Below are 24,888 nucleotides of genomic sequence, written 5' to 3'. Positions count from 1 at the left end.
TGAAAGAACAACAGTCTGATAAAAAGATCTGAAAAAATGTCCGAAAAAAAAGTCTGAAAAAAAGGATGCAACATCATACCAAGTATGGGAGAAAATAACAGAAAGGTTAAGCATGAATCCAATAGTCGTTGGAACCGTTAAAGATGTCCGGAATGAATTCAAGAATATGGTACAAGAATCCAGAAAAGTAACGCATAAACAGTTGTAATGGTTGGCTCAAAATGTGCTAAAAGTCATGGATAAATAGTTGACATAATATAAGTAGCTAAGGGATAAACTGTTGAAATAGTTAGCTAAAAGTAATGTAATATAAGTAAAGTAAAGTAATACAAGTAAGTATTTAAGTATAGGTATATATTTTTTGTTACATTTGGCATTGAGTAGAAGTTTGCAGTTCTTGCAGCAGGTCTGTTGAGAGGTTTCTTGGAGCATCTCTGTGCAGCAGCGTGTTCCTCCAGCAGATGGCGTCAGAGGAGAGCCTGATGGATGGATGATGTCTGGATGGAGGAGGAGGAGGAGGTTCCTCCCGGAGCTCCTGTTCCTTTAAGGCCGGGTCTTCCAGCTCTCCTCCGGGCTGCTGCTGCCACGCTGCGGCGCCTGCTCAGTGCGTCTCCTGCTGCTGAACCAGGATCCTGAACCAGGAGCCTCTCAGTCTCAGTCTGATGGTAACCTGCGGACTGACGGAGAGACGCTGCTGCTGCTGCTGCTGCTGCTGTGTCTGTTGTTGTCCGGTGCTCCGGTCTGCTGGAGCTTTTCCACCGGAGATGCCCCGCGGAGCATCAGCTGTGTTCCTGCACGGATAGCAGAGAGACACCCGACAACACGGTAACCAATAACTCACATTACTACCAAGCTCTGTGTTCTTTATTCTCTTTAGAATAAAAGGAGCTGAGGCGGTATGTATATATATATATATGTGTGTGTGTGTGTGTGTACATGTGTGTGTGTATATATATATATATATATATATATACATATATACATATATATATGTATATATGTATATATATATATATATTATATATATGTAGCGGTGAATCACGGCTCATCATCCCAGCAGAGACTGCGGGTTTGTTTACCATCACAAAGAGACACTCTGGAGGAGGAGGAGGAGGAGGAGTTCATAAGCTCCAGATCTCAGTGAGAATGAGTCTGCAGACTGGAGGAGCAGGAGCATCAATCTGAGACTGGTCAGGTCTCTGTGATGCTGATGGAGCAGCAACAGCAGTAACAGCAGCAGCAGCAGCTCCCAGTAGGCCTGCTGGGAGCTGCTGCTGCTGTTAATGCTGCTGCTGCTGCTGTTAATGCTGCTGCTGCTGCTGTTAATGCTGCTGCTGCTGCTGCTGCTGTTAATGCTGCTGCTGTTAATGCTGCTGCTGCTGCTGTTAATGCTGCTGCTGCTGCTGTTAATGCTGCTGCTGTTAATGCTGCTGCTGTTAATGCTGCTGCTGCTGCTGTTAATGCTGCTGCTGCTGCTGTTAATGCTGCTGCTGTTAATGCTGCTGCTGCTGCTGTTAATGCTGCTGCTGCTGCTGTTAATGCTGCTGCTGCTGTTAATGCTGCTGCTGCTGCTGTTAATGCTGCTGCTGCTGTTAATGCTGCTGCTGCTGCTGTTAATGCTGCTGCTGCTGCTGTTAATGCTGCTGCTGTTAATGCTGCTGCTGCTGCTGTTAATGCTGCTGCTCTGCTGCTGCTGTTAATGCTGCTGCTGCTGCTGTTAATGCTGCTGCTGCTGCTGCTGTTAATGCTGCTGCTCTGCTGCTGCTGTTAATGCTGCTGCTGTTAATGCTGCTGCTGCTGTTAATGCTGCTGCTGCTGTTAATGTTGCTGCTGCTGTTAATGTTGCTGCTGCTGTTAATGTTGCTGCTGCTGTTAATGTTGCTGCTGCTGCTGTTAATGCTGCTGCTGCTGCTGTTAATGCTGCTGTTGCTGCACACTATTTATAAGAACTAACATTTAATTTCCAGCAGCAGTGAGAACACAGAGCTCAGGGAAAGGTTTATTTATATTAAAATAAATTAAAGAAAGTCTCATATTTACAAATGGGTAAACAGGCAATAGTGGACTTAAAAAAAAAAGGTCGCAGTCAATATTTTCTATACATATAAATCTCAGGTAAATATTGGACAAAAGTAGATTACATTTTTTTATAATTATTTAAAATTTTTAAAAAATAATTATTAAATTTTTTGTATATAATTTATTATTTGTATTATATAAGATAAGATATTCCTTTATTAGTCCCACAGTGGGGACATTTGTTGTGTACAGCAGCAGCAACACAGTAAAAAAAAAAGCTAAATATAAGTAGATACACATATAAAATAAATAAAATAAAACAATTTAAATAGAAGGAAATATTAAAAATAGGAACAATATAAACAGTGTTGACTAATAACACAATCGCACAAGTGGAAAGTGGAAAATTTATATTACATTTATATTCTATTTTATTTTTAAGAATTCATCTTAATAGAGCACACGGGGTTGTTTAAATTGTTTTTACAAATTTAATTGATGTGAACAAACCTTCATTTGATTTTCATCACCACAAATCACGTCTTCCAAAATATTCAGTTTATTATTATAAAAGACCATGAAACTAGGGCTGTCAATCCATTCAAATATCTAATCACGATGAATCGCATGATTGTCCATAGTTAATCGCAATTAATCGCAAATTAATGGCATATTTTTCATCTGTTCTAAATGAACCTTAAAGGAGATTAGTCCAGTATTTAATCCTCTTATCAACATTGGAGTGGACAAATATGCTGCTTTATGCAAAATGTATGTCTATATTTATTATTGTAAATCAATTAACAACACAGATCAATGACAGATATTGATCCAGAAACCCTCACAGGTACTGCATTTAGCATAAAACAATATGCTCCAATCATAACATGGCAAACTGCAGCCCAACAGGCAACAACAGCTGTCAGTGTGTCAGTGTGCTGACTTGACTATGACTTGCCCCAAACTGCATGTGATGATCATAAAGTGGGCATGTCTGTAAAGGGGAGACTCGTGGGTACCCAGAGAACCCATTTACATTCACTGATCTGAAGGTCAGAGGTCAAGGGACCCCTTTGAACATGGACATGACAGTTTTTCCTCGACAACACTTAGTGTAACTTTGGAGCGTTATTTAACCTCCTTCATGACCAGCTAGTCTGACCTGGTTGGTACCGATGGATTCATCAGGTTTTCTAGTCTCATACTGTATGATACCAGTATCGGACTTTTGTTATGCCTTTTTTTCTGACATTTTTCCAACAATCTTTGGATGTTGTTTTTCCTCTCCAAAGTGCAGCCTAACTTTGGAGCGTTATTTATTGGTTGGTACCAGCGGAGCCCGCTACGGCCTCTTAAAGACAGTAATGTCGGTCGGGCCAGCTTTAATTTAGCATGGCGTGATGTTTGATCAATCACAGAGTCCTTTCAGATGGTTTAACTTGTAAAAACTAAAAGTATCCGGTACACTCCACCACTGAGGTCCGTGTTGTTCCGACCTCAGCAGCAAAAAGAAAACAGACGTATTTCCCACTTTGAACATTCACCTCCGACCGTAAACCAAACGCCCGACTCTAGTCGTCCAAACCCCAAAGTCTCCACCCTGGGATGGAGTTTTAGATGAAACACAGTAACCTGTGAGCCAACCAGAGGGAACTCTCTGTCAGGTGGAGTAAAGAGTCCAGTCTTTCTCTGCTCTGCCCCAGTTTGGGCCTCCTCCACCCTCCTCCACCCTCCTTTACTGGGACTCCAGCCAGAGCTCCTCTCTGACCACATGCAGCCAGTCGCTGCCATATGCTTCAGATGACAGCTCATATTTAAAGCTCCCGTAAGCTTCGACCTTTCTACCGTGAACCTCCGCAGCTCATCTCAAACACTGTTGGACTGTTCTAACAGTTCCCCCCCCCCCACACACACACACACACACACACACACACACACTTATGAAGCATTAAATCTGGGCTGACACAATTTAAATACAGGATTGGACGTATCAGATGTCTGAGGTCCTCTGAGGTCCTCTGAGGTCCTCTGAGGTCCGTCGGCTTTCTGACGCTGATGTTTAGAGAGAGAAACTCTCCACTAAAATGCGTTTCTTTCAGGGATTAATGGCCTTTCTATGAAGAATTATGAAAAGATGTCAAGTTTGTTTCTGTATTTCCTGCCAGAGAGACGAGGAACCTGCTTCATTACCTCATTAAAGGTGGACAACACTGACGAAGGCTGTATTTGAAACCGCGGCCGCCTACTGCATACTACTGACGAACGCAGTATACAGTATACAGTATACTGTATACAGTATACAGTATATAGTATACAGTATGCAGTATACAGTACATACTGAACTGCGTTCCTCAGTAGTATGCAGTATGAAACAGGTAAAGTGATGTATTTAGCAGTATGCTAGACCAGGCTTTAGCCTTTAAACCAGCTCTTGAAGCACAGGACAAAACTCGTACCACCATTACAATATTATCAAAAAATACAACTTTGATTTTTTTTTGCTGTGATCAATGTTAGTTTACTTTATAAAATACTGCAGGTTTAAACTATTTATATCAGCTCATAGTGAAGTCAGACAAACAGGATCATCAACGAGGGGAGACAGGAAATATAAAACATTATCACACGGCTGGGATGAATACTCGATTCTGATTGGTCAATCACAGCGTTCTGCGGTCTGTAACTTCTCTATAACAGACCGTTGCTATGTATAGCAGACCGTTGCTATGTATAGCAGACCGTTGCTATGTATAGCAGACCGTTGCTACGTATAGCAGACCGTTGCTACGTATAACAGACCGTTGCTACGGGCGCAGCTCTAATGTTGGACTCTGGACTTTTTGTGTCAAATGATTGATTTCTTCAGTAAGTAGCCGTGTAATAAGCCGTGTAATAAGCGGGATAATGTACACATAGCGGGTCATTGTTGTGAAATAAACCCCTCCAGAGAGATGAGAGACCTCGGCTACGCGTCGGGGTGCAGCGTCACCCTGTCGGGGATTCTTTCACCACAATGACCGGCTCGCTGTACGTTATTCCTTACTTGATCCACAACGTTTACTCAAATTCTGAGACTGAAAACACGTCGTCTTTAGATGTGAGAGGGCGTCACACTTCAGTCTTTCAAAAGGCTTTTCAGAGTCTCCTAGTGGACGGTCGGCAGTAGACATATTAGTAATGTCGATAGGCTAAGTCAGGCTGTGTTACCTTCATTAGGAGGCTCAGATAGGTTTTGCGTTTACAGATTTTTTAATTTGTTTTGTCTCTTTTTGATAGTAAAGGTTGCTGACCCCTGGACTAAAAGGTTAAGTTCAGAATAATCAGCAGATGAATGGATAGTGAAATCATTTGCGGTCGTAGAACAGATGATATCTGGATCACTGATGTGTCCGTCAGCATGACGACTGAAGCCTCCGTCATCCTCACTTTGCTTTAACTGTGTCACCGACCGTCTACCAGACACGACCTCCATCTTCCACCTCGCTGAATTATTCAGACTGGTTAACCCACATTCAGACTCACAGTCTGGGACTAAACATGAGAACGATGCTAACGGATGTCTCAGCTTTAACCTGCCTCTTCACGCTACGATTCACCAGGTATACATCGCACAATCTGGCCCGCCTCCAAACTGATATCGTCCAACGGGACACAGATTGTGACTGAGGACTTGTAAGATTGTTGTTATCTCACAGTCTGTTTAATGAGAGGACTGGGACACATGTCCTAGTGCAAATCATAGCCATAGTTAAACCAACAAACCGTCTTTATGGGACCGACCTGCTGCACAAAGCTTTTGGATAACAGATCATGAAAGTTAGAGATGAACCCGTCAGATCCTCACAGCTCTTTGTTCCTCTTTGGGAACAACAGACTTTCGTTGCATAATCCCGCTTCGGAGTTATTCCTAATCCCGATGGTTTGCGTGTCCAGATTACCCCTCCGGGTTCTGCTCCGGGTGTTGATCCGTACAGAGGACGTAGATGAAGCAGGATTAATTAATACTCTCCTGCTTTGTTTGGGGAGGATTCAGCAGCAACCCTCCGGCTCCGGGCAGGATTGCGTTGTACAGTATGACCAGTGTCCAACTTTGGGACATTTTATAAATCCATGAATCAAACTTTATTCGTAGAGCACCGTTCATACGGGTTAGTGCAGTTCAACGTGCCTCACAGATGACGGACAAACTGAGAATAAGTGCAGACCGTGAAAACAAAAAACAGACAAAAACTACACAGTAATTTAACAGTTTGAGACCAATGAACGCAAGACAATAAAATGATATAAATGTAATAAAAATTAAATTAAAAGCTATTAACAGTAATAGTAGTAAAACAGTGTGACATAAAAAACATATTAATAAAATAAGAATAAAATTTAATAAAATTAGACATCTTAGATACAATACAATAAGTGATTAATAAAATAAGAATAAAATAGTTCAAAATTATATAACTTAAATATAATAAAATCAGTGATTCATAAAATAAGAATAAAATAAAATAATTCACAACTTAAATAGAATAAAATAAGTGATTAATAAAATAACAATAAAATAGAAATAAACTATACAACATAAATAGAATAAAATAAGTGATTAATAAAATAACAATACAATAATACAATTTTAATATAATAAAATAAGTGATTAATAAAATAACAATAAAATAGAAAAATAAAATAATAAAATTTCAATAAAATAAGTGATCAATAAAATAACAATAAAATAGAATAAAATCATACAATTTAAAAATAATAAAATAAATTATTAATAAAATAATACAATTATACAATTTAAATACAATAAAATAAGTGATTAATAAAATAACAATAAAATAATAAAACATAAATGCAATAAAATAAGTGATTAATAAAATAGAATAAAATAATAAACTTAAATACAATAAAATAAGTAATTAATAAAGTAACAATATAATAGCATAAAATTATCTAACTTAAATACTATTAAATAAGTGATTAATAAAATAAGAATAAAATTATGCAATTTAAATACAACAAAATAATTGATAAATAAAATAACATTATAATAGAATTAAATTTTAGAACTTCAATACAATAAAATAAGAGATCGGAATAATGTAAATAGTGTCTATAAAACATTTTTGTTCGAAGGCCTGGCTGAATTAGTAGGTTTTAAGGTTACCTTTAAAGATTTCAACACTTCCAGCTACATTAATAAAAGACATCTTAGCTTCATGTATTCAGCTAGAAATGAGCTTTTTCTTTTTGTTGTTGTAATTTTCACTGTCAGGATCAAGCTCCTTTGTGGTTCATCTTAACAGAAATGATGAAATGCATCACGTAACCAGCTGCTGATAACTGTGTTGTTTCTACAGTATGTGATGAAGTCATTACAAGCAAAGGGTGCTTCAGTTTCACCGCTCTGCTTCATCCAACAGTCGCCCACATCGATCAGCTGTGTTCTTCTGTTTTCTCCTGACTCATCGTCAGTCGTCGTCGTTGTTGTTGTTGTTGTTGTTGTTGTTGTTGTCGTCGTCGTCGTCGTCGTCGTTGTTGTTGTTCTCCAGCTCATAAAGTTCTTTTCTTTCTCTCTCTCTGCAGATATTGACATGAAGAAAGACATTGAGACTCTAATAGCAGAGGAACGAGCTGATATCATCTTGAAATATGCTACGGTGAGTTTGTGCTTGTCTAACACACACAAAGTCTCTTTGATTTGGTCCAGATGGATCATGTCGTTTTCTACAGCATCCTTTTAGATTCATTTGTAAAAAATGTTGATATTTATCTTTAATTTTATGGTGAAGTATTTGTAAAAACACGTGTCTACATCCTCACCCGTGATGTGTGTTATTATTCTGTAGGAGGAAGAGTTCACACTCGGATCATTTAGTGGTTAACAGATACTCTGAGAAGGACGAGAGCGTAAATACAAATGTGTGTCTTTATGTGGTTTGTGTGCAGTGCATTTCTGCATGTGTGGAGGAGAACACACTGTGAATCTACTGTATGAGTGGGTGGATGTGTACTGTATGAGTGGGTGGGTGTGTACTGTATGAGTGGGTGGGTGTGTACTGTATGAGTGGGTGGGTGTGTACTGTATGAGTGGGTGGGTGTGTACTGTATGAGTGGGTGTGTACTGCACTGTATACGTGTGGGTGGATACGAGTGCGCTGCCAGAGTGCATTAATAACACGTTGTGTAATAACATGTTTGTGGTTTGATGTGATTTGGAGAATGACGACTAGAGATGTGGACATTTAACAGCATGACAAACTGAACTTGGTCAATAAGTAAAACCAAACGGAGACGATGACGTCTGACCATGGATGTATAAAGAGAACTGGATCCAGCGTTGGAGGCGGGGCCTCGTTCATTCCTATGAAAGTTGCTCGGTGGCGCATGAAGCCTAAATGGCTCCACTTCCGTCTGGAAAAGTACCCGGATCTTCCGGCGATCTTCCACATCCATCGGCGCAGTAGCGTCTGTTCGGTCACGGGGTCACGCTGTCGTCACGGCTTTCTCACTCCGCCTCCCAGCCCGCGCTCCAGCCTCGGTCTGGGTCTCATTCACATGAACGGAGGAAGGGAAATAACTCTGGATTCAGCTATTAGTGCGTTTTACAACTTTTAGGACCTGATGATTTAAATAAGGACTATTATAGTGTTCATACTGAGGAGTTGAGCTGAGTTACAGACGTCTCTTTCCCAATGTAAGTCTATGGGAAAAAGTCTTTGACGGACACGGACGTTGTAGTACCGCCGTTTGGCCACTACGGAAATTGGCATCAACAACTGGCGCTCTTATAATGCACTATATACCCACACTGCATCAATCTTCCCATCATCCTGATCAACACCCCGAGATAATTAAACTCCTTCACTGGACTCACTCCAACCCAACGTAAAGGGAATAACTCTAGAAATAGAACAGGTGTAGTAGAGCGGGCCAGTTAAAGGCCGGGTTGACGATGTTCTCCAGTCTCCACTATCTGTTCTATTGGTTTCCGGTCCTTTTACGGATGAGCTCTGCAAAAGGACCGGAAAAGAGCCGTCATCTGTAGCTGCTGGAATCCTGTAAAAACATCTACCGATCACTGCCTCGCAGTCCGCCTGGAAAGAACCAATCAGATGCCTCCCTGCCTCCCTGCTCGTTCTCTACCTTTGGCGTGCACCAGCCTGAACTCAAAGCGCGTCGCCGCCGCACGTTTCCTGGAGAATGGAAGAGAAAAGTCAGCCCTGCAGTAGCACTGCCGCGGTTACTGGTCATGAGGTAGCGTTGTTGAGTTGAGGTCCTCTCTCCGCTCTGTGGCGGTGAAGTAGTTACGATGCGGCGGTGCTCGTGCATGTGTGTGTGTGTGTGTGTGTGGCTAATCAAGCTGATCAGATGTCAGAAGATCACAGACATGTGTTTTCCCCTCTTTATTTTTTAAGGGTTCTTTTTTAAAGCTTTTAACCTGAGAAAAACGTAAAAACCAAATGAAAGGAGCACGGTCAGTTCAGGGTCAAACTTCACCGCCGTTCCCTTCATGGTAGGGGTTTTAATGCACATAAGATGCACATGAATGGGAACAAAACACACTGTGCATGTGAAAATGCTGACGATATGTGGTGGTGACATTAAGAGACGTCAAAGGTTATTGTGCATGACAGAAACAAATGTTAACAAATTTCAAAATAAAAGCCTGGATGAGCTCAGAGTGGTGGATGTGCTGATGCAGAGTTGAACAAGAGGGAGGGGGGGGGAATGGAGACGATGGCAGCCAGAGGTTAAATTTAGCTCAGCAGCTCGGGGTGGTATGTCGGGGGGGGGGAGGGTTGCTCTGTCTAGCCATAGCAACAGCTGTGACACACTGTGCAGCGATTGACTTGACACCGACCTCCAGGGGCTGGCTGACGTCCTGCTCATCCTCATTTCTGTGTCTGGATGCTGGTTTCCGGCCACATGAAGCAGCACCACCACGGTTTACCCCAGGAGGACTCTGGGTAAAAAGCTGCCACGGATACGTACAGGTCCATTCTGCAGGTTTCAGACTATAGCTGACCTCACTTCACCTCTCTGCTGCTCTCTGACTCCCTCCTCCTGAAGCAGATATCATGTTTAATCTGTGAGTCCGTCACATCGAACAGATAAATAGAATAAATAAAGAATCAATGAATAAATTAGTTCAATAGTTAAATCTTAGCCTATTAAAATGCTTTTCTTCAGTTATCGGTGATGTTGGACCTGATCTCCGCCTCTTTTGTTGAGCTTCTCTGGCTGCATCACACAAACTGTCATCTGATCTGAAAACTCTTTTGTTCTGGCATTAGATGATATGCATCACTAACAAATGTTTGTAATGTATTGCACGAGTTCTGATTTGATACCAATGGGCAACTTTGGGGTCTGAAAAATGAAGCCAAAGCTGAATAATTTATTGATGTATTTCTTTTTATTTATTTATTTTTGGATTTATTTATTTTATATTTATTTTTAAATGTATTTATTTATTTTTGCATTTATTTGTATTTATTTTTAAATTTATTTATTTATTTATTTTTGGATTTATTTTTTATTTATTTTATATTTATTTTTAAATGGATTTTCCCTCAGCATTTCACACCCTATTTATTTCCCCAAACCTATTTATCTCTGTATTCTTTTCTTTACACATTTATTCATAGATCTGTTTTTACATTTCTTCATGCATTTCTGCTTCATGCATGCATCATGGGGATGTTCCTCTGAATAAATAAAAGTGGAAATTAAACAGAAGACTAAGTAAATAAGGGAAGTAATACAAAACAAAAGTAAATAAATTAAATAAAATTAAAACACAAAATATCAATTCATGTCACATTTTATCAATTAATTAATGACTACATTTATTTTAATATTATCTTTGCTATTTTTAATATATTTAATATATTTTGAATTAATTAATTTATTAAATTCTATTTTTGAATCCAGTAGTCCTAAATCAGTATGACAGATTTCTATTCATGCCTCTCTGAGTCTCTCTGAGTCTCTCTGTGTCTCTCTGAGTCTCTCTGAGTCTCTCTGAGTCTCTCTGAGTCTCTCTGAGTCTCTCTGAGTCTCTCTGTGTCTCTCTGAGTCTCTCTGAGTCTCTCTGAGTCTCTGCCGCTCCAAACACCCTCAGTGAGGAAGTATTTTTAGTCCTCTTGCTTTCATGACGCTGACATCACTCGCGGTGCCTCCCGGGGCTCAGAGTGCCGACTCAACCACGAGGAAGCCGAGCAGCTTCTGTGTGTGTGTGTGTGTGTGTGTGTGTGTGTGTGTGTGTGTGTGTGTGTGTGTGTGTGTGTACGCTCTGACCCTCTCTCCCCTCGCTGAGAGCAGGCGGCCGATTGGCTGCCTTCCAGACATGCAGCGGCGTTGTTCTTCCTCTCCGCTCGGCTGTCGGAAGATTAGTTCCCTCTCTGTTATGTCAACACGGCGACCAGATTGGAGCCTAAATGGATTTTCCATGAGACCAACTTTAAGTTTTGCTCGCTGCTCGCTGCTCCACTTTGACTGATTACAGATGTTTGTGTTCAAACCTTTTAGTGCAAAGTGTCACTGCTGTATTTAAGGACACGTGTAGTGTTTGAGTTTGTGTGTGCATGTGCACTCTAACCGCTGTCAGACTGTCAATCTGTATACATGCACATACAGTGTGTGTGCACGTGAATGCATATTCAAACTCACCTTATATTTTAGCAGCATTCTAGCAGCGTGTAGACGTCGACAGTCGTTGGTTGATCCGCCTCTTTGGTCCAGATGTTTTAACAACTATTAGATGGATTACCATTAGAGTTGGTGCAGACATTCATGGTACCCAGAGGATGAGGTCACCATGACAACAAACAACAACACAAAAGCACCGTAGTCCGAACCAGGACGGCAACCTTTATTACTGCTTTCAACCAGATGCACTCCTTCCGTTCTTACCTTTCATAATAAAAGCCCTAGATATTTAATATTCACAGGCCAGTATTTATTTATTTGTCACGCCCCCGCTGTGTAAAAGGCCGTATATAGAAGGTAACCCACAAGTTGCGAAAACTCTTGCAAGATCCATTCAATGTCAATGCCTAACCTTACAGCGTGTCCACACTGGGAACGTCAGGAGTGCGCAACGGCAGCCGCCACGCGGCCCGCCAGCAGCCGACCGGCAACCGCCACGCGATGCAGCCTTTATGTGTCTTAAAAAAGGCGGTTGCTAACAAGTGGCTAAATGAGACTACTAAATGTCCTCGCGACGACTCTAACGTTAGCTTTTTACTTCTGCTGATCTCATTCACGCTTCAGAAATCATCAAAGTGGTGTTCATTAGTGGAGATTATCTTGCTGAACAAAACGAGTCAGTATTATATCGCTTATTTTCTGCAATACACCAGAACCTAATGGAACAATCCCGTTATCTTTTAGTGGAGGGAACCAGGGAGATGCTAACTTCCTGTTAGCCTACAGAATGACGTCATCCCTGGAACGCTCTATTGGCGGAGGCTGTCGGTCTTGTTAGAAAGACACCTGCTGAGGTGCATGCCTGCTGTTCTGTCTGTATCTATATATGAGTGTGTGTCTGTGTGCGCAGGGCCGGCAGGGCGGGGTGGAGATCGATCCCTGGGAAGATGCTGACTACAGCATCTACAAAGTCATCGACCGCTTCGGCTTCATGCAGTAAGTCCGTCCTTTAGTCTCGTCGCTATGGAGACAGATGTTTCCGTCAGGTCGGTGGAGCTGTGAGCGCCGATCACTGACGGTTTCTGTTTTATTCTGTTTCCAGCGAGGACGAGCTGCCAGCCCCGACGGCACACGAGGAAAAGGTAAAGAAGGAAGTCAGAGATGTGACCAACACACAGCTGGTTCATTAGTGGTTTATATTCTGTATGTTGAACATCTCCTGCGTCCCTCACAGAGGAAGCAGCTGGACATAGAGAGGGCTGAGAAGTGGCTGAAGATGGTGAAGAAGTGGGACAAATACAAGAACAGCGACAGGGTGAGTAACGGCCCTCACACACCAGAACCATTTCAAATGACTTCACTGCTGCAGAGTTCACACAACTGCTGACGAGTATGTATGTTGGTTTCCATGTGGTCAGAGAGACTGGGTCTGCACTGGGAACGAGTTAGTCTACTGGATTCCTACATGCTCACTCATTCTGACGTAATACCTGAAATATGAGAGTCTCCAGTCTGTGTTCGGTGTGGGCAGAGGATGCAGGGTACCACACGCTGATGGTAGAGGTGAGGACACTCCATGGTGGAGTTGTAGAACTGGGTGCGAACTGTTGTTCATCTTACGCATATGACTTTGTGCAAAATAACAACACCTCCAAACTGTCTTTTAGCGTAAAGAAGTACAAGTGCATTCTGAAAATGTTCACAATTAACGAACAATCCATTTAAAGAACAGATGTTGAGCAGCTGGAGAAGCTGTTTCCTCAAACCTGCCAACAATTCATTCATCAAAATAAAACCCCAGTCTGCTCTGATTGATCGACCGAACCAAACTGCTCGGCTCCGCTCTAACTAGCTTTGTTTGAGGGCGTGTCAAACTAGCCCCTAGGCCAGTATTATGCAATTGTGTTACTTGGTGACATCACCACGTTACAGAAGAAAAGGCAGGACTTCAAGCGAAATGTTTCTGGCAGTTCAGGATCAGTTTCCCTTGGCGTGGACTTTGGGCTTTTAGACCTTTTACATGCACAACAAGAAACGATATAACACACTAAAGGAAAGTGAAAAAGCACAATAGGTCCTCTTTAAGTTTATATCTATTTCATCTTTGTGCGTCCAGTCTGAGATGTGTGTAGTTTAATATCATTCTCTGTCCAGCTGAAACTCTGCTGCTGGTTTTTGCAGTTCTTTGCTTAAAGAAAGACAAATATAAACTGTATTAATATAAATGTTTACACATTTTAAACCGTCTCCATCCTGAGACGTCTGGATGTAAACGACTACCAACAGCACTCAACAGAAGCTGAGTTCTAATGTGAGTATTTAAATGAAACATTTCACTCTCGCTGCCAGTAGAAGCTGTTACGTTATATTGGGAAGTTATTATTCTGAGCAGTTACTTCACACACAGACATAAACCTGCTCACTGAATACGTTTGAAATGTGAAAGAAGTTTCTCTTTGTTCCTGTGAATACGGTCGTAGGCGAAACCGTAGGCGGTTCAACTTCCCGGTGACTCACACTGAGCAGCTTCATCTCTCTCTCTCTCTCTCTCTCTCTCTCTATAAACCCTCTGGCTCTTCTGGTGTTGATGTTGTGTCCTACCACTCTCTCTCTCTCTCTCTCTCTCTCTCTCTCTCTCTCTGTCTCTCTGCTGTCAGATGGTGAAGCGGGTGTATAAGGGCATCCCCCTGCAGCTGCGAGGCCGGGCCTGGGCCCTGATGCTGGACGTGGAGAGGGCCAAGAGGGAGAACGAGGGCAAATACGAGGTGTGTTAAACTCCTAAAGTCTTTATGGAAATACAGAGAATGTTCTCCATGCATATAAATATCTTTAATTTTTAACTATTAGCTTTAAACATGTGAATAAAAGTCTTCATGTTGAATAAGCTACTAAACAGATAAACTAACGTCTCACACTCCTGGATTAAATATCTCTTAATTAATTGATTGCAAATTAATCGCACATTTTTTATCTGTTCTAAATGAACCTTAAAGGGAGATTAGTCCAGTATTTAATAATTTTATCAACATGGGAGTGGACAAATATGCTGCTTTATGCAAATGTATATATTAGGGCTGTCAAAGTTAACGCCATAACAACGCATTAATGCAAAATCGTTTTAACGCCATTAATTGGCATTAACACAATCGATCTTTTGGAGCTTGTAGCGGCTCAGTTTTAAAGCTAGAGTGAAGATACTGTTATCATATGAAACTAAACAACCTGATGAATCCAACAGTACCAACCAGGTCAGACCAGCTGGACCTGAAGGAGGTTAAATAACGCTCCAAACTTACACTAAATTTTGGTGAGGAAAAACTGTCATGTCCATCTTCAAAGGGGTCCCTTGACCTCTGACCTCCAGATCAGTGAATGTAAATGGGTTCTATGGGTACCCACGAGTCTCCCCTTTACAGACATGCCCACTTTATGATAATCACATGCAGTTTGGGGCAAGTCATAGTCAAGTCAGCACACTGACACACTGACAGCTGTTGTTGCCTGTTGGGCTGCAGTTTGACATGTTATGATTGGAGCATATTGTTTGATGCTAAATGCAGTACCTGTGAGGGTTTCTGGACAATATCTGTCATTGATTTGTGTTGTTAATTGATTTACAATAATACATATATGCATACATTTACATAAAGCAGCATATTTGTCCACTCCCATGTTGATAAGAGGATTAAATACTTTACTAATCTCCTTTAAGGAACATTTAGAACAGATAAATAATGTGCGATTAATTTGCGATTAATCACGATTAACTATTTTACTCGATTGACAGCCCTACTATATCACGTTATTTTGATAATTAAAAACAAAATGTTTCTTAGGATGCATCAACTTTCACTTGATAAACTGCTTTCACTCCGTTACAAGTTCCGTCTCGTGACGGAGTCCTCTCGTTGACTCTGCTCTTTATTGTTTCTGCTCAGAAAATGAAGGATCAGGCCCGACTGTACTCGTCTGAGATCAAACAGATCGACCTGGACATCAACAGGACCTTCAGGAACCACATCATGTTCATGGACCGCTTCGGGGTCAAGTAAGTCTCACAGAGTATCTGTAATAACTGTTTCCAGTCAGACTTCACATCTGTAACTGATCTTCTTCTTCAGGGAGAGAAAAACTCACTGAAGCACTGAGAACATGTTTTTAACGTCCTCTCTAACTGCTTCGCTTTGTCAACAGTAAGCTTACAGCAGATTAATGCTCACGGTTTTGGTCAGGCGTCCGCATACTTTTGGCCACATGTTGTGTATATAACATTGTTCGTTTCCAGGTTGCAGAGTTCAAACTGTTCCACATCTGTAGTGGAGACAGTGATTCTGCGCCCTCGGTGTGAACCGGAGGCCCGAGTGTGAGAGAGAGAGAGAGGTGGGCCGGCCGGCCGGCCCACCTCTCTCTGTGTTCTGGATGGCGTTTTGTTGGGTCTGTGTGGAACCCGATCCCGTCACAGAGTGATGTCACTGACAGTTTAATAGACCGCAGGCCGGTTTCGGGAGCGGCAGTGGAAAGTCTGGGGCAGCAGAATGTTTCAATATTTAACAGGAGTTCAGCAGCCTGCAAAAAAATGAATCTTTTTATAGTGACGGAGAGCGGCGTCGGCGCTGGAGAGCGGCGTCGGCGCTGGAGAGCGGCGTCGGCGCTGGAGAGCGGCGTCGGCGCTGGAGAGCTGCTTCATCTGTGTTTTATGTGCTTCTCTGTTTCCTCTCTGTTTTGTCTTCACTATAATCTGCTCTTTTTTATTTATGTGTTCTGTGTACTCTTCTTTTCTTTGTTTTGTGTTCTCCGTTTCCTCGTCGTCCTGTCGTCCTCTTGTTCTTTGTGAGGAGTCTCACCAGCTCTCGGTGTTTCAGACACTTTGTCGGTTTGTAACACAGTCCGGTTTAAACAGGGCAGAGTGAGACCTCCTGTGGACGGACCCACTAAACTAGGAGTCCTTGTTTCAGATGTTTTGGCAATGCATGATGGTAGTTATCTCTTAGTCGAAGAAGATTAATTATACGTACATCACCTATTTGTACATGTATGTGTAGAAACTACAGACTGTCTATGGTAGAAACAACAACGTCTCTAGATGACGTCATGTTGAGTGTTGATGGAGCAGCTGCGTAGCCTGGCGCTGATCCATCCAGACTCCATTCAGAAAACAAGCATTTTAAAAGTCGTTTGCTTGTCGTCATGGTAACAGACCTGATAAAGCATGAATTCAGACTTTTTACTAATCGTCATCATCATGTAGTTATTTCAGCATCATTATGATCTGGTTATTGATATTAAATCACAGCACAATCTGTTTATTTTGGGTTCATACCGCAGTAGAGACGAAAATCCGCTTTGCTCTTGGTGTGAACACAGCGTTACCATGTAGACCATTGTGCACTACTTTTTACGTTGCATTGTGGGATATTATCCACTATATATGTTTAGTGGACCACCCAGTAAATAATAAAGAATTTTGGACACAAATCCCATCCTTCATAAATGAATAAGTGTTTCTTCCTCTCCTCTCTGCAGGCAGCAGTCTCTCTTCCACGTCCTCTCTGCGTATTCAGTCTACAACACAGTAAGTGGCTGTTTCTGCTTCATCACATGAAACATTAAAATACCAGTTTAACTTGATTTGACTGATAAAAACTGCTTGTTTTCCACTCGCGGCTCAGTCTGTAGAGCCTGCTGCTCTTATGTATCCGATTACCGGTCTGGACTTCATTATCACGGCACTTTTAAAGGGGCTAGATGTAAGAATGATAAATAGCTTGTTAGCAGTGACACCTGTGGTTAGTTTTGGTCTCCTGGAGTCGATGACGTTACTCTCTCCGTAGTTAACCCCCGTCTATTCACTCAGTAGCAGTAAAACAAGACACGGGAAACCTCTGTTGGTCTGGAGGAGCTGCAGCGTTTATTTCTGAACACATTATATCTGAACATTCAACGATATTCTCAGAGCTAAACTAACTCTTCTGCTAGACCAGAGGTCAGCAACCTGCGTCTCTTCAGCTCCTCTCCAGCGGCTCCCTGTGGATTTATTAAAATGGAAATGAATAACTGTTTTTAGTTTACATTTTCATTTTTATTAATCATTGTTGTAGGTCTATGGTACGACGGTACGACGGAGTATTAGGGCCACATTGAGGAAAAAAAATAAATCTGAGATTTCAAGAATAAAGTCGTAATATTAATATATATATGTATAGTAGTAGTAGTTAGTTATTTTCTTTTTTTCTTGTAAAATTATGACTTTATTCTCAAAATCTCACATTTCCTTTCCCCTCAATGTGGCCCCTACTTCACTGTAAATGTTTTGCGGCTCCAGACAGATTTGTTTTTCTTTTTTTTTGCCTAAAATGTCTCTTTTGATATTTTGGTAGTAAAGGTTGCTGACCCCTGGGTTAGATGAACTCTTCCCCTCCGGTGGCTGCTGCTCCCAGCTTTTAAAACCGGAACCAACATGGCGGCTCGTTTGGAAACTTTTCTTCTCTTATATCATAAAAATAGTTCACTGAAATGTGTTTCTGAGAACATTTAATGAGAGTAATAATCCATGTTGATGAATCTGTCTTTATTTTAGATCGACAACAGTTAGTTAAAAGTTTCTAGAGAGTTTCCAGAGGCGGCGAGTCGCGCCGGACGCACCCTGATTTGCATAAAGTAGCCGAGACCTCAACTTTATGCAAATGAGGAGCAGCCGACGTGACGCTTCGTCTCTCGAATCACGCCGCCACGCTACCAGAATGCATTGCTGCACGGCTGCTTACATAGGCAATGAATGGGAAACGTGGAAACGACGGAGGCTGTGGACATCACACACTCGCCGCCGCCGCCGCCGCTCTCTCTCTCTTGCTTCACCACTCACTTTCCACATGCACACACACACACACTCCCACAACACTATTTTTCTTCCGACGTCGGTCACATTCCTGAGTCGTGGTGGAGGGTGGTCGTATGTTGGCGTTAGCGGACTCCATTTCTAACCAAATGTTATCTATCGTTGCACACTGTTAGTCCTGTAGTGGAACGGGCACGACGTCACGTCCGTTGGATTTCCGTTGGAACAGGGATCTGCAGAATAATCCACACGGTTTGCATTACTACAGTCAGTGGCTCTTTTGTGGAGGACAGAGAGACAGAGCTTTGCTGTAAACAGGGACGTTCACTCTGTACGTTTTATTTCTATGAGATAACTAAACTAAAGGTTCCTGATCCTGTTTCGTCTGTGAGCCGACAGACAGCCGGCTCATTCAGGCAGCGGTGGAAACGTGACTTTATCTCTGGTTCTGTCCTGCAGGAGGTGAGCTACTGCCAGGGGATGAGTCAGATCGCCGCTCTGCTGCTGATGTACATGAACGAGGAGGACGCCTTCTGGGCGCTGTCACAGCTGCTGACCAATCAGAAACACGCCATGCACGGTGAGACGTCACAACATGAACATGAACATGAAAGCTGCCTGCTGCATGTTTTCATGATGAAGTCCTTTTCCTTTTTTCTTTTTCTCTCTCTCTCTTCTTCAGGATTTTTTGTTCCCGGGTTCCCCAAACTTCAGCGATTCCAGGCACATCATGATCAGATTACCTCCAAACTCATCCCCAAGCTGAAGAAACATCTGGTGAGATCACTTACACAAGTGTTTCACAACCAAGCACGATGGCGAAGGAATGACGAGGCAGCAAGAATTCAGATTTGTGGTGACATTTAATGAGATTCTCTGGCGGTTTGATGCTTCGTAGATATTTGCTGATCGTCTCTCTCTCTCTCTCTCTCTCTCTCTCTCTCTCTCTCTTTCTCTCTCTCTCTCTCTCTCTCTCTCTCTCTCTCTGCAGGACAGAGAGCAGATGTCTGCAGGGATCTACAGCACTAAATGGTTCCTACAGTGTTTCATCGACAGGGTGAGGAACTACTTCCTGTCTCTCACCTCCAGTTAACCACACACTGACGTCACTTTCAAAATAATATTATTATTATTATTCAAATGTTTTTATTGAATTTATTTTTCCACTTTATGCAAATATTCATACAGAACATAATAATCACTGGACAGCTAGCATACATGCTTACATCCCTTCTATCACACTTATACACAGACATAACTATTGTGCTCGCGGGGGGATATATAACTAAATATATGAATTATAATAATCTGGATCAGAAAAGAAAAAAATAATTAATTCATATTATTAAACATACATATTAAATTAATTAATAAATTAAATAAAAATATATATTATTCAAAATACATATTAAATAAATAAATGAATGAATAAATAAAATACATATATATTATTAAACATGTATTAAATGAATAAATAAATAAAATATTATTAAACAGACATATTAAATGAATAAAAAAATAAAAATATATATATATATATATTATTAAACATACATATTAAATAAATAAGTTAATAAATAAATAAAATAAAAATATATATTATTAAACATACATATTAAATAAATAAATAAATATATAAATAAATTATTATTATTATTATTAAACATGCATATTAGATAGATAAATAAATAAATAATAATCCAAATTAAATGGGTCAGAAAAGACAAAAAATAAAGAATTTAATTTATTATTAAACATACATATTAAATAGATAAATAAATGAATGGATAAATAAATAAAATAAGAACATACATATTAAACGAATAAATAAAATATATATATATATATTTAAACATACATATGAAATAAATAAGTAAATAAATAAAATAAAAATATATATTATTAAACATACATATTAAATAAATAAATAATAATAATCCAAATTAAGTAGGTCAGAAAAGGAAAAATGTAATTTATTATTAAACATATATATTAAATAGATAAATAAATGAATGAATGAATGAATAAATAAAATAAAAACATACCTATTAAATAAATAAATAAAATAAATATTAAACATACATATTAGATACAGAAATAAATAAAATAAAAATATGTATTATAAAACATGCGTATAAAATAAATAAATTAATTAATTAATGAATAAATGAATGAATAAATAAAATAAATAAATAAATCAGTGAATGAATAAATAAATAAATGAATAAAGATAATAAAGTCACATTTAAAGTAACAATTGGACAGGAGCCAGAGCAGCTTGTCATCTTACTTCTTTATGTGAAAATAGCAATAAGAGCTTCTTTCTGTCCGTCAGACGTTTAAATTAAAGTAACTTTTTAATGATGAAACCGGTCCTGAAGATGGTGCATCACAAGTGGAAGTTGGTGATATCAAACCAGCACAGAAAAGAGTTGAAACGTTGGACGCTCATCTGTCAGATCATCAGTTTGTGTTAATGAAGAAGCAACACTAGATTAATTGAGCGTGCTGCAGCGTTACAGGAGAAACAGGAGGTTGATGAACACACATTACTGGCCTGTTTGATTAACAGCTGATCTCTGGGATCCTACAAACACAACAAAACGCTTCCACCAATAACTACTGAAAAGAATGTGTCAGATTGGCTTTTTAAAGATCCTTTTACATGATTTCAGCAGAAAAGCTCCTGCTGATATTTGAGCTCGGGGACATAAGAGAGAGAGCATTAGGAGCTGTGAAGCTAAGCTGCTATTAGTCTCCTCCGTGCATACCCACAATCCTGTGGTGGCGGTGGTCTGGCAGGATCGGGCCGCTGTCAGCACTTCTCCGTCCCGCTGAGTGGCCCGGCTCAGAGGAGGGCCCGCGGGCCTCTGAGGTCTGGGAAGGAACCAAACAAACCTCCTGACTCCGGCACATACAGTATGAGAGAGGCCGGCCGCCGCCGCCGCCGCCGTAAACACAATGAAATGAGCCGCAGTGACACGGCGACCTGTTGTGTGTTTCCTGCAGACGCCGTTCACGCTGACTCTTCGCCTGTGGGACATCTTCATCCTGGAGGGAGACAGGCTCCTCACCGCCATGTCTTACACCATCCTGAAGATACACAAGAGTAAGAACAAACAGTTCACTACAGGAAGATCGATCAGGATCTACTCAAACTGGTTTAGCACCACTAACAGGACATTTGGATTCAGCTGCCACTTCTTAACCCTCTGAGACCTGACCGACTTTACTGTCTTTCAGAGGCTATAGCAGGTTCAGTTCTAGAGCTAGAGTGAAGATACTGGTATCATATGAAACTAGAAAAGCTGATGAATCCATCAGTACCAACCATGTCATACTAGCTTGTTATGAAGGAGGTTAAATAACGCTCCAAACTTACTCTAAATTTTGTTCTAAACTTCTAGTCTACTTTGCAGGTTGTGTTTGTGGCTTCAACGTGTGACCTTTGTGCTGCAGAGCGTCTGTTGAAGATGTCTCTGGAGGATCTCAGGGAGTTCCTGCAGGAGCAGATCGCTCAGACCTTCTTCTACAGCGACGACGTCATCGTGGAGCAGCTTCAGGCCTCCATGACCGAGCTGAGGAAGATGAAGCTGGACCTTCCTCCTCCAGGTAGGCCACATTTATTTATTAAGAATATTTCTAAAAGTCAGAACTTAAAGATAAATGTAAAAAGAGACCTTCATAAGAAGCCGTTGTGTTCTCAGGGAAGCCGGAGGAGCTCCCCCGTAAGCCTCTGGGTGAGGAGCTGCCGGTGCTGCTGAGTCCGGTCCAGTCCTCCAGAGGGAAGCCGTCCTCCGCCAGCGGGTTCCCCAGAGCCGGCCTGAGCCTCCACATCATCTCCCACCAGCCCGACTCCATATCCCCAGACCAGAGCCCCTCCAAGGACCCCCGGGACCTGGACGCCGCGGACGAGGACGAGGCCCCGCTGCCGTCCCCGGACCCCATCATCATCCACAGCCAGGCGCCGCTCACCCCCGACGGCTCGCCGCTGACGGGGCCTCCGCCTTACCAGCCCCCGGGGAGCGAAGTCCCAGAGGGTCCCCCCTCAGCGCCGGATCAGGAGAGGGACGTAGAAGCGCTCTCTCCGGCCTCCACCGACGACCAGCCCTCCTGTAAGGTCCCGAGGACTCTCTCGGCCCCCGTAGTCCAGGTGGCCTCACCGCCGGCGTCAGGCCCGGCTCAGTCTGAGGCGGAGAGGGCTGAGGATCGCTACCTGGTCCAGCTGCTGGAGCAGGCCTCAGCTCTGCCCACCAACAAGAACCTGAACCAGGACTCGAGTGAAGCTTCAGAGGAAACATGAGACGAGCACCAGTTTACTGATCATATCCTCCACATTTATTGATTATGTCCTCCATTTATTGATTCTGTTTCACCTGTTTGGTACATTAGACGTTCTGTACGGGTCACGTTCAGGTGGACGAGGTTACCTGGAATGTTTTAATGAAGAACTACAGATCAGATTAAAAAAATATTTGATCCGTATCAGGAACAATATTAGTTTTGGTTTAATTTGTCAGATTTTAAAAGACAAACTAAACGTCTAAAAACGTTTTTAACAGAAGCAAATTTCCTCCTTTTAGGTGTTTAAACGTGTTTTCACTTTGTCTAGTTTGTAAGCCAGCATGCTGTTCTGGCTGTTCTGACCCACAATCCTCTGCTCAGCAGGTAAATGAGCAAGAGGGTTGAAGTTCAACGCGTCATGTTAGGAGGAAAGGTTAGTAGGCTCGTTGGAGATGAGCGCAGAATCGATCACCGCCGATCGCCGCGCAATGCACGCCGGTTAGATTTGTGTCCGACTTGATCGGTAGTGTCTAGAAGAGAACCAGCAAACTGGGGAAACTCTAGCGAGGTTCTTAAAGGTCAGAACAGAACAGGTCGCCGGGCAGCGACAAGTCTCACAAGAGGTTTTTGCAGATCTCAGATCAGATTTTGCAGTTTGCGGGCTTCCTTCTATACACGACCGACTTGATCCCGACGTCATGCACAAGTGGGCAACGAGAACCTCACGAGATCGAGGCGGCCGCAACTTTTTAGAGCCAGGCGCCGCAGCTGCTCTCCGCCGACTGCAAGACCCAGGGCATTATGGGAAACGGCTGGCTGAGAGCTGATTGGCTCTTAGTTTTGACAGCAAACACCACGTGTTGTAGAAAGTCAACTTTCTGTGATATTGTAATTTTTAACACTAGATTGTAGGATATTACATGAAGGTTTCATCTGTTAATAATAATAATAACTAGAATGGCACTCGGAGAGCGCAGACCTCCGCCAAGGTGTGTGACTTTAAAAACAGATCACAGCTCCCAGCTGGCGGTACGGTGAGGTGGCTTGTTATTAACACAGTGTGTTTCCGTGTTACGTATCGGCGGATGTCTCTCTCATTCAGCAGCCTTGTTATGTCTGTATAACGTTACACTGCGTTGTCTCTCATCCCGTCATCTACCGCTTTGTTCTTTCTCAATGCGGACGGACAGCAGCTCCACACACACATCCACACGTATCTCTCTACTCGAAGAAGAAGGCGGAGTCACGCGTCATCAACGCGTCATCAGCGCGTCATCAGCTACACTCTGCATGTGTTATACCCTGTGGTCTTAAAGTTCTGGCTGATCGGAATCCTTAAAAATATTCCCGAATCCGGATCATGATCCGGATCGCCACCAAAATCTAATGGATTGTTCATTGTGCTATACCCCACCCCTCCAAGAAATATCATTCAAATCCATCGCGGACATTTGGAGTAATCCTGCTAACGGACAGACAGACAGACAAACAAACCTGTTTGCCTTGGCAGATGTAATAAATCTGAACGTGGTCTGAAAACTACAAGTAGCCTACAGATCCAACAGGATGTCACTATCTCAGTGAACGCTGCTGGAAACTGTCCGACTTGACCGCAGCTTTTAGTCTCCGTCTCCGCCTCCTCCTGCTGCTGCTGCTGCTGCCACCTGATCTCGTCTACTCTCCAAGAGAGGCGCAGTTCATCTCCAACAAGCCTGTTATGTCACTATTATAAGCATACCACATGCAACAGTACGTACTTTGTAAGGGCAGCAAATATGCGATTTGGAACGCACCCGCAGTTTGTGTCTCTGCAGGAGCTTTGTCAAGTCTAAAAAAAACCCTGATGATGTCATGATGATGTCATCACAGCTGTCTCAAGTTGGGCTTTAACAGGAAGTCGGAGTTACAAACCGGAGGTGTGAATGTTTAAAAGATGTGGATGTTTTCCAGGAAGGGAGGGTCTAATGAAAGAAGCTGTTGAGTTGCATTATGGGTAGTGTAGTATCTAGTCTTTTTGGCCATTCTGTTTTTTTATGGAGTTGTAATACAAGATGAATATTGGTATTGGATTATTGATTATATAATAACTTTAAACTTAA

At 41.8% G+C, this 24,888-nt stretch overlaps 1 protein-coding gene across 4 annotated transcripts; it reads left to right on the top strand.

The window, feature by feature from the left end:
* The first annotated feature begins 43 nt into the window (after positions 1–43).
* LOC119502685 (USP6 N-terminal-like protein) lies at positions 44–23,613 on the top strand. Of its 4 annotated transcripts, none has more exons than XM_037793805.1 (15): positions 44–825; positions 7,603–7,676; positions 7,866–7,926; positions 12,581–12,666; positions 12,773–12,812; positions 12,905–12,985; positions 14,328–14,435; positions 15,609–15,718; positions 17,194–17,242; positions 18,965–19,085; positions 19,188–19,282; positions 19,497–19,562; positions 21,515–21,614; positions 21,965–22,117; positions 22,213–23,613. In XM_037793805.1, exons 2-15 carry the CDS (start codon positions 7,669–7,671, stop codon positions 22,806–22,808), a joined length of 1,674 nt encoding a protein of 557 aa, XP_037649733.1. In that variant the 5' UTR covers positions 44–825; positions 7,603–7,668; the 3' UTR covers positions 22,809–23,613. The 4 variants fall into 4 exon arrangements, with proteins under 4 accessions (XP_037649733.1, XP_037649724.1, XP_037649743.1 ...); XM_037793796.1 differs by having other exon boundaries at positions 7,866–7,938; XM_037793815.1 differs by lacking the exon at positions 7,866–7,926.
* Positions 23,614–24,888: the final 1,275 nt, after the last annotated feature.

The sequence above is a fragment of the Sebastes umbrosus genome, chromosome 2 (assembly GCF_015220745.1).
Source record: "Sebastes umbrosus isolate fSebUmb1 chromosome 2, fSebUmb1.pri, whole genome shotgun sequence".
Classification (NCBI taxonomy): Eukaryota; Metazoa; Chordata; class Actinopteri; order Perciformes; family Sebastidae; genus Sebastes; species Sebastes umbrosus.
The sequence above is the reverse complement of the archived record's forward strand: the minus strand, read 5'-3'. Positions and strand labels throughout refer to the sequence as shown.